The sequence below is a fragment of the Conger conger genome, chromosome 5, assembly GCF_963514075.1.
Source record: "Conger conger chromosome 5, fConCon1.1, whole genome shotgun sequence".
In the NCBI taxonomy this organism is placed as follows: domain Eukaryota; kingdom Metazoa; phylum Chordata; class Actinopteri; order Anguilliformes; family Congridae; genus Conger; species Conger conger.
The window spans coordinates 7,958,349-7,968,476 of NC_083764.1; the positions used below are offsets into that span (position 1 = coordinate 7,958,349).

The following is a 10,128-nucleotide window of genomic DNA, read 5'->3' on the forward strand; positions in this document are numbered from 1 at the left end:
AGCCAGGTCCCGTTTTATTTACGGCAAGGGCACCGGGCGGGTGGGGAGGAAAGAGGTTATTTCTGTTTTAATAAATTTGTGCGGTCGCGATCCGTAACCAACACCTGCAACCCCCCCCCCCCCCCCCGTGATTGTAACTGTTGTAATTTTTTTCCCTTTTTTTTAAAGATAATGTCCTCTGTGAAAATAAAATTTTGTATATTTGCAGTCAAAACGCCTTTTTTGGGAACGGCCATTTTGTGAATCTTGGTCTGGGTCTCTGTGTTAACGGTGAAGCCACAGCAGCTGTAATGGAGAGCGTTGTTAATTCAGCTGCTGGTGAGAGGAGAGGGAATATTCTGCAGTATGTTTAAATTACATGCATTAGGAATGCCCGGAGAGATTTAAAAATATTTCAATATATGGCCACGTACATTTATGGTTGCTGCATTCATTTTTGTACTATAAATATATATTTTAAAAAACATTGCTATGAAATATAGTGTTTTCCTAAACATCCACATGTTTGCAATATATGGGTCAATACATAGGGGGTTGCAGCATTCATTTTTTGCATGATAAATATGCATATATTTTAAAATGGCATTGCCGTGAAAATATATAGTTCTCCTTAACATCAACAAATTGACAACATATTGCCATATATTGCTTCCTCTAGTGGTTAAACCCTGCTCCCTGGCAGGCTTCCAGCTAACACAAAGCGTTCTCACAATGTTGCCGTTATGTTGTGGCAATGTTGTCACATTAAGAAAACATATCGGTAACATTGTGAGTACGTTCTGTATTAGCATAGCTCCCTCCCAGGCAGTGGATTACATAAGGTTCCCAGCCCTGCAGTGTGTCTTGAGGGAATAAAACCTTAAATCCTTTATACTGACGCCATCATGCAGATTAGTGCTCTGCTGTGTCCAGAACGCTGTGAAATGGCGTAGGTTTCCTCTGGGAGATTAATGGTGAAATCGGGGTGTAGAGAGAGCACAGTGGATTTCTTGGGGAGATTGATGGTGAAATCGGGGTGTAGAGAGAGTGTAGTGGATTTCTTGGGGAGATTGATGGTGAAATCGGGGTGTAGAGAGAGTGTAGTGGATTTCTTGGGGAGATTGATGGTGAAATCGGGTGTAGAGAGAGTGTAGTGGATTTCTTGGGGAGATTGATGGTGAAATCGGGTGTAGAGAGAGTGTAGTGGATTTCTTGGGGAGATTGATGGTGAAATCGGGGTGTAGAGAGAGTATAGTGGATTTATTGGGGAGATTGATGGTGAAATCGGGGTGTAGAGAGAGCATAGTGGATTTCTTGGGGAGATTGATGGTGAAATCGGGGTGTAGAGAGAGTGTAGTGGATTTCTTGGGGAGATTGATGGTGAAATCGGGGTGTAGAGAGAGTGTAGTGGATTTATTGGGGAGATTGATGGTGAAATCGGGGTGTAGAGAGAGCGTAGTGGATTTCTTGGGGAGATTGTTGGTGAAATCGGGGTGTAGAGAGAGTGTAGTGGAGTTCTTGCGGAGATTGATGGTGAAATCAGGGGGGAGAGAGTGTAGTGGATTTCTTGGAGAGATTGATGGTGAAATCAGGGGGGAGAGAGTGTAGTGGATTTCTTGGGGAGATTGATGGTGAAATCGGGTATAGAGAGAGTGTAGTGGATTTATTGGGGAGATTGATGGTGAAATCGGGGTGTAGAGAGAGCATAGTGGATTTCTTGGGGAGATTGATTATGAAATCGGGTGTAGAGAGAGCGTAGTGGATTTCTTGGGGAGATTGATGGTGAAAACGGTGTAGAGAGAGTGTAGTGGATTTCTTGGGGAGATTAATTGCGAAATCAGGGTGTAGAGAGCGCGTAGTGGATTTCTTGGGGAGATTGATGGTGAAATCGGGGTGTAGAGAGAGCGTAGTGGATTTATTGGGGAGATTGATGGTGAAATCGGGGTGTAGAGAGAGCGTAGTGGATTTCTTGGGGAGATTGATGGTGAAATCGGGGTGTAGAGAGAGTGTAGTGGATTTCTTGGGGAGATTGATGGTGAAATCGGGTGTAGAGAGAGTGTAGTGGATTTCTTGGGGAGATTGATGGTGAAATCGGGTATAGAGAGAGTGTAGTGGATTTCTTGGGGAGATTGATGGTGAAATTGGGTGTAGAGAGAGTGTAGTGGATTTCTTGGGGAGATTGATGGTGAAATCGGGGTGTAGAGAGAGTAGTGGATTTCTTGGGGAGATTGATGGTGTAGAGAGAGTGTAGTGGATTTCTTGGGGAGATTGATGGTGAAATCGGGGTGTAGAGAGATTGTAGTGGATTTCTTGGGGAGATTGATGGTGAAATCGGGGTGTAGAGAGAGTGTAGTGGATTTATTGGGGAGATTGATGGTGAAATCGGGGTGTAGAGAGAGTGTAGTGGATTTATTGGGGAGATTGATGGTGAAATCGGGGTGTAGAGAGAGTGTAGTGGATTTATTGGGGAGATTGATGGTGAAATCGGGGTGTAGAGAGAGTGTCGTGGATTTATTGGGGAGATTGATGGTGAAATCGGGGTGTAGAGAGAGTGTAGTGGATTTCTTGGGGAGATTGATGGTGAAATCGGGGTGTAGAGAGAGCGTAGTGGATTTATTGGGGAGATTGATGGTGAAATCGGGGTGTAGAGAGAGCGTAGTGGATTTCTTGGGGAGATTGATGGTGAAATCGGGGTGTAGAGAGAGCGTAGTGGATTTCTTGGGGAGATTGATGGTGAAATCGGGGTGTAGAGAGAGTGTAGTGGATTTATTGGGGAGATTGATGGTGAAATCGGGGTGTAGAGAGAGTGTCATGGATTTCTTGGGGAGATTGATGGTGAAATCGGGGTGTAGAGAGAGTGTAGTGGATTTCTTGGGGAGATTGATGGTGAAATCGGGGTGTAGAGAGAGTGTAGTGGATTTATTGGGGAGATTGATGGTGTAGAGAGAGTGTAGTGGATTTATTGGGGAGATTGATGGTGAAATCAGGGTGTAGAGAGAGTGTAGTGGATTTCTTGGGGAGATTGATGGTGTAGAGAGAGTGTAGTGGATTTATTGGGGAGATTGATGGTGAAATCGGGGTGTAGAGAGAGCGTAGTGGATTTATTGGGGAGATTGATGGTGAAATCGGCGTGTAGAGAGAGTGTAGTGGATTTATTGGGGAGATTGATGGTGGAATCGGGGTGTAGAGAGAGTGTAGTGGATTTATTGGGGAGATTGATGGTGAAATCGGGGTGTAGAGAGAGCGTAGTGGATTTCTTGGGGAGATTGATGGTGAAATCGGCGTGTAGAGAGAGTGTAGTGGATTTATTGGGGAGATTGATGGTGAAATCGGGGTGTAGAGAGAGTGTAGTGGATTTATTGGGGAGATTGATGGTGAAATCGGGGTGTAGAGAGAGTAGTGGATTTCTTGGGGAGATTGATGGTGAAATCGGGGTGTAGAGAGAGTAGTGGATTTCTTGGGGAGATTGATGGTGTAGAGAGAGTGTAGTGGATTTCTTGGGGAGATTGATGGTGTAGAGAGAGTGTAGTGGATTTCTTGGGGAGATTGATGGTGGAATCGGGGTGTAAGGCCTCTTTAGGGGCGTAGAGAGCGCTGCCCCCCCAGAGCTGTGGTGTAGAGGGTCTGTGTGCCGTCAGCCCTGCCCAGCGTCAGCGCTGGAATGTGGGGGAGGATGGATTCCTGTGCCAGGAGGAGACACTCACACAATCTCATGCACGGACACACGCATACACACACTCGCATGCACTCATGAACATGCACACACATCACACACACACACACACTTGCATGCACTCATGAACATGCACACACATCACACACACACACACACACACTCATGAACATGCACACACATCACACACACGCACGGACATGAATGCACACACACACACACACACACACCATGCACATATGAGCACACACAGACACGCACACACAGGCTCACACACACACGTGGACACACAAAAATGTGCTTCATTTTTTATTAATGTGCTCAGTTTGTTGACCTTTCATAGAAACAGTAACAAATCCCAAGTACAATAAGTCTCTTAACTTATTATACCCCCCCCACCAACCCACACCCAAATTCCATTCAACATCAAAGGTCTCTTTTTTAATGAAACATTGGATCTCTGAAAATATTTACTTTGTTAATCCTCTAAAGTAACAGAAGATCGGTAGCTCTTGATATTTAGAAATGCTTGGGCTAAGATTGGTGGGGGGAGGGAGGGAGGGGGGGGGGGGGGGGCTGCTGGCTCTATCTCTCCATCTCTCCATATCTCCGAGGCAAAGCCGGTTCTGCTTCTCATGATTAACCAGCACCGGCAGCTTCAGTTCTGTAATGAACATCTTAATTCCTCCATTTTAAAAACGTGCTTTAATGAGACCGACAGAACTGTACATATTTGTTTGGGATCGATGATTTCCAAAGGGAAGGAAAGCAAAGCCGGTGATTAAATTTAATACATTTGACAATACCTTCTAACTACACAGTAGTTAAAAAAACGCCACCTCGGAAACGGTGGGTGGAGAGGGGGGCGGGGGGCGGTGTGGGGTGTGAGAAAAGGATGATTAAAACGGTCTCTGACTTGGCAAGTTTTCTCAATTTAATTTTTCATCAAGTTCAGCCTTCACGTCTCTCGGAGGAGAAGATGGACGATTCGGCTTCTCTTTAGTTTTGCTCTCCCTCCATGGGTGGCACGGTGGTGGGGTGGAGAGCACTGTAGCCTCTGCGAGAAGGTCCCGGGTTCGAATCCCGGCCGTGGTGTTTGCGTGTTCCCCGTGTCCTCCTCCTAGTGGCAACCCTGGTCCCGGAGAGCCGCAGGGTGAGTCCGTTTCTGTTTTCGCCTTAACAGTCGATCCAAACCCAAGGAACAAGGTGAGGCGAGTTAACTGTGTTAATCGTTCATTGATCACTTAAGTGCTGAGTGACGGTGGAAACCAGTCTCCAGGACCAGGGCTACTGACACCTGCTCTAGGGACTCCGGTTCCCTCCCACAGTCCACAGACCTGCAGGCTAGGCTAGCTGGAGAGTCTAAAATGATTTTCCTTTGTCCTCTCGAAACAGTTCAGACCAAGATAGGACGCAGGGAGCACCAGGGCGACACCGTAAATACCTTACCCCTCCCCCAAGAAAATCTTGACCGACCGAGTGGAGAAGACCATTATATATTCATGTTGATTAAATTTCGGAGAAAAATGAAATTGAAAGTCTCTAGCTGGGGATGATGGAGCATGTACTATATTCACACGTTCATGCATACCTGAAGAATGTGTACCCTGATCAATATACGAAAAATATTATAGAGCCTGCAGCCCAGTAACACCATCCCTTCCGATTGGCCACCTCTGTGACCAGCCTGCTTGGACTACATCGGCCAGCATGCTCGAGGCACAGTACGCACTCGGTGTCGAATTAATTTCACTTCTCTTCGCTGCTCATGCATACTTGATGACGAATGTGTGCCGGGATCAATATTAAAAGTTACTGTAGTGCCTGGAGGACAAATGCCTGTAATTGCTTCCTATCGATCGCCTCTGAGCGGCCTGTTTAGACTACGTCGCCCAGAATGCTCGGGGAACGGAACACACTCGGTGTCGAATTAATTTGACTTATTTTCTTCCCTGCTCATGCAGTCCTTGAGGAGCAAAAAAAAAAATGTGTCCCACGATGAATTTTTAAATATCGTAGTCACTCGCAATAGTTTCCCCATTGATTGTCCTCCGGGCAGCCTGGTTGGACTACATCTCCCAGCATGCACCAGTCCCTACTGGGGCTTCCACTGGGTGTTGACCCAGCCCAGAGTGTAGGTGCTGCTGGCGTTGAAGAGGTTCTTGTGCAGGAAGAGGCGGGGCTTTGTGACATCACAGTGGCTGTAGAAGAGCAGGAAGTGATGTCGCTGCAGCTCCCTCAGCAGGCTGTACCAGTAGCGCACCACGGTGCTGTCGTCCCCGCCCACCTCGAACCCGGGCCAGTGCAGGTGCACCTGCAGCAGCAGCTGCCCGATCTCGCCCAGCACGTCCTCCAGGACCAGGTTCTCCAGAATCTTCCACTCCGCGCTCTCCATGTCGGCCTTCAGCACGTCGATCTGCGCCGGGGAGGAGAGAGAGGGGCGAGGGGGGGGGTGAGTGAGAGTGCACGCAGACAGCCCCGAAAATGAAAAACGAACCCTGCCGTTGGGCTCTTGAGCACTCACACACACAAATGAAGTCACTGTGGAGGTACATTTTAGTTTTTTCAAGGATCAAATTTCCCAAATGTACCCTGAAAGTACAGTAATGTTCTCTTTGGGTAAAAATGAGTCTGTTTTCCAAGCAAAAAAGGTACAAATTCATTATATATGGCTGGCTTAGGGGAACAATTTTATGTACCTACAGGGTACCGCCCCAGTGACAAGCATTTGTATTTGTTTTAGGCCCTTTTCATACCTTTATTTCCCTTCCCATAAACTGCTCCCTGTTCTCTCCCTCTCTCCCTCTCTCCCCTCCCCACTTGCAGCCAATCTTTCTGCCATTTCTTCCAGGGCATCCTTGAAAACGACAACACATTCTCAATGGATCACCCCCGGTTCAATAGAGGATTAAAATTGTGTGTGTGTGTGTGTGTGTGTGTGTGTGTGTGTGTGTGTGTGTGTGAGCACAGTCTCCCACAGTGAATATAGTTTCATGTCAAGGCCTCTGCAGTTTTGTGACTGCAGTCTAACAAACATGAACAAACTGCTTTTTTATACATGAGGTTTACATTACATTACAGGTAATTTAGCTGACACTTTTATCCAAAGCAACTTAGAGTTGATTACACTAAGCTGGACAATCCCCTGATTTTAATATATTACCTTAAACCATGTCCCACGTCTGAACAAACATCTATGCATCAATGCATCTAGGGCAGCATGTAGCATAGTGGCTAAGGTATGTGACTGAGACCCGGAAGGTTGGTGGTTCAAGCTTCGGTGTAGCCACGATAAGATCTGTTGGCCCCTTGATCTGACATTGCTCCCCATGTGCTGCATGGTGGCCGCCCACAGCTCCTATGTAACTAGGATGGGTCCAATGCAGAGGGCAGATCACCCCTCTGGGTTCAATAATGTTAATAATCATATTCTTCTATACACCAGTCACTCTTACTGCATTCTGCATCCTTTCACCCCCCCAAAATAATGTTGCGGTCTGACTGGCTGTGACTGGCTTGCATCGGGTCGTACTGTATGTCATTGAGCTGGTTAGAACCGGTTCTAGCCCGGGAACACGGCCCAAATTTCTGTGATTTCTGCGCCTGAACGATCCAGCCAGCCGCAGCTGTGCCAGTGTGTCAGACTAATTACCCTCAGGTGTGCTCCTCCCGCCGAGCACGGCCGGGTTGTGTCGTTCGTTTCAAAGTAGCCTGTGTTGAGAGATACTTATTATTTATATATTTATTTATTTCATAAAAAGCCCTGTCTTAAGACAAGGCCCTATTTAAAAGAGACTCATTTCTATGAATCCAATGAAATGTGTTCAGTGTTTTGAATGTATTAGCAAGCAGTAGAAATGAGTGTAAATAAGTGGTACGTTTCCTAATTTGAAAGTGAAATTACCCGTTAAAAACGTTTAATCAAAATACTCCTGTTAATTTCTGGCTTAGTTCTGAATAGTTTTTTTTTGTCATCTTCCCCGATAGCTCTCGTGTAATAACTAGTTCTACCAATGTTATTACCCATTTACTACTTTGTTACTACCTGTTTATTAACTAACGTCAGCCATTATAAATCGTTAATAACATAGTTATTATACTGTGACAGTATACAGAGACCTTTTATAATACAATGACTGCATTTATTTAGTGTAGCTCAATAGCTCAATGACTTCTATACATAACAGACTAAGTATATATTTTACTGAAGATGTAAAGGTGAGTAGGCAGTCAAAGTGACTATTACAGGAAGTATCACTGTCGGCAGAATCTGTTTTTGAAGGATTATTTCATCTTCTTTCTGACCTTCATTATTCATTAACATGCTATTACAGGAGCAGGTGGCACTGATTGACAGTAACTGGATGACAATAAAATGCTAGACGTCAGTGTGTAGAAAGGAAGGGAGTGTGGGGAACTGCATACGGTCCCAGGAATGCTAAAATGGAACCTTAATGATAAATGGCTGACATTTCTATCGCACCTTTGTCCAAAGCGCTGTGCAATTGATGCTTCTCATTCACCCATTCACAGACATACTCTCACACACCAACAGCGATTGGCTGCCATGCAAGGTACCAACCAGCTCGTCAGGAACAATTGGGGGTTAGGTGTCTTGCTCAGGGACACTTCAACACAGCCAGGGCAGGAATCAAACCGGCAACCCTCCGACTGCCAGACCCTTACCTCCTGAGCTATGTCGGCCCCTTACTTGACACAATATGAGCTACGTAGTGCAGCTGTATTATTTGATTCCGGAACGTACTTCAGCCAAAGAATCAATGTCCACCGTGTTCGTTTACTGCACACATGACATATTTGAGTGTCGAACTCACATAATGCTAGAAATAATGAAGATAGTGTGATCTTCAGAGGAGAACTGAAGTCCACCCACCCTCTATTCACCAACGCCTGAAACCAAGCCAAGCATCTCGCACTGTACAATTTACTGAATAGTTTGAAATGGAGTGGGTCTGAGCAAGACGCTTTTAACTTCTACAGGAGTTCTGATAAGGACAATGGGCTTAATGGTGTGTGTTTGGCTTTTAAAGATTTTAATACCAAGCCTAGTCAGCAAATTTAAAAGATGAGATATTAAGATCTCTAGTGATGATTTGAAGAGATTCCTAAAGAGCGGGGTTAAGCTGCCTTCAGCAGATGCCTGTGGAGTGACTTAAAACACCTCTACACACCTGTAGCGTGAAACCGACCCAGTAATATGAAAAACCCCCGCCTGAACGTGGCTTCTTCTGTTCCCTTCTATTCGGTTGAAATATCATTATGAAGATTAATACGGCAAGGCGATACCTCTGAAATCCATCGGTCAATAGAGGGTGTTTGCCCCACTCCAGAAAGCGTGTTAGTTGCTTGGCGTGGGTTGAAATGAAAGGCAGGTGTTTTATAGTGTGTTTGTTCTGCAGCTTGGCTTAAAGCGACGTCCTAAATTCCTGCACCGCCACGGAGAGAGCATCCAGGAGGCTTCTGGGAAAAAACAACCGGGTACGCCGCCGTCTTTCTCGGTAATGGCCGCCATATGGCTCCGACATCGACTGCTGGGAGGAGCGCGATGGAGATCTCCGTCTTCATAACAAACCCGCGACAAACAAAAAGCTAAATCAGAACAGGAGGGATGAGAACAAACACACTTCCCCAGAGCTTGTGTGTGTGAGCGATGGAGAGAGGCCATCTCAAATACAGAAAGAGAGAGGGAGAGGGGGAGCGGGCAAACTAGGCCAGCTGGTTTGGGATGAGTGTTATGGTCTCAATTATGCACGTGCCTGCAGTGGTCTGGCAGGGGTTCGAGAGTATTGTCGTCCTTTTGATCCTCGTATCCAAGCGGTTCTATTGTGTCTGTGTTTCTCATCTGGGCGGGGAATTAAACCGCAGTCCCTGGATACTACACTGTGAGGCGCAGGGGTTCGGTCGATGTCGGGGTCACCGAATTCAAACGCTGCACCCCACCATTATAGACACAGCTGTGGTTCGGAGATAACCACCAAGATGATAAAGGGTCAGAGCTGTGTATGCATACATGTATAACAGACACCGAAATATGCATGCACACACACTTGCTTGCTCGCTCATGCACACACACACACACACACACACACACACACACTTGCATTCACGCTCTTGCACACACTTGCATTCACGCACACACACATATACTCACACACACACACACAAACGCATTCACACTCACGGTCATGAACACACACACACACACTTGCATTCACGCTCATGCACACACTTGCACACACACACACACACACACACACACAAACGCATTCACACTCACGGTCATGAACACACACACACACACACACACACACACATACTTGCATTCACGCTCATGCACACACACACACACACACACACACACACACACGGTATATGATTGTGATTAAGACCGAGTGCTTATGAGCTGAGCCCATACTGAACCACTTAACTTTCCACGCCTGTCAGATGGCGATTGA

General features: G+C 46.2%; 2 protein-coding genes across 2 annotated transcripts in view; one reads left to right on the plus strand and one right to left on the minus strand.

Annotated features, from left to right (window-relative positions):
• cdc40 (cell division cycle 40 homolog (S. cerevisiae)) overlaps positions 1–97 on the plus strand; it is a 39,307-nt gene extending 39,210 nt beyond the window's left edge. The window contains exon 15 of the mRNA XM_061241593.1: positions 1–97. This exon is cut by the window's left edge and continues 806 nt beyond it. The gene's annotated coding sequence lies outside the window, so the exon portion shown is untranslated.
• Positions 98–3,962: 3,865 nt separating this feature from the next.
• Positions 3,963–6,341, minus strand: LOC133129526 (probable methyltransferase-like protein 24). Its single transcript, XM_061243685.1, has one exon. It carries the CDS (start codon positions 6,045–6,047, stop codon positions 5,748–5,750), a length of 300 nt encoding a protein of 99 aa, XP_061099669.1. The 5' UTR covers positions 6,048–6,341; the 3' UTR covers positions 3,963–5,747.
• Between the last annotated feature and the right edge of the window lie 3,787 nt (positions 6,342–10,128).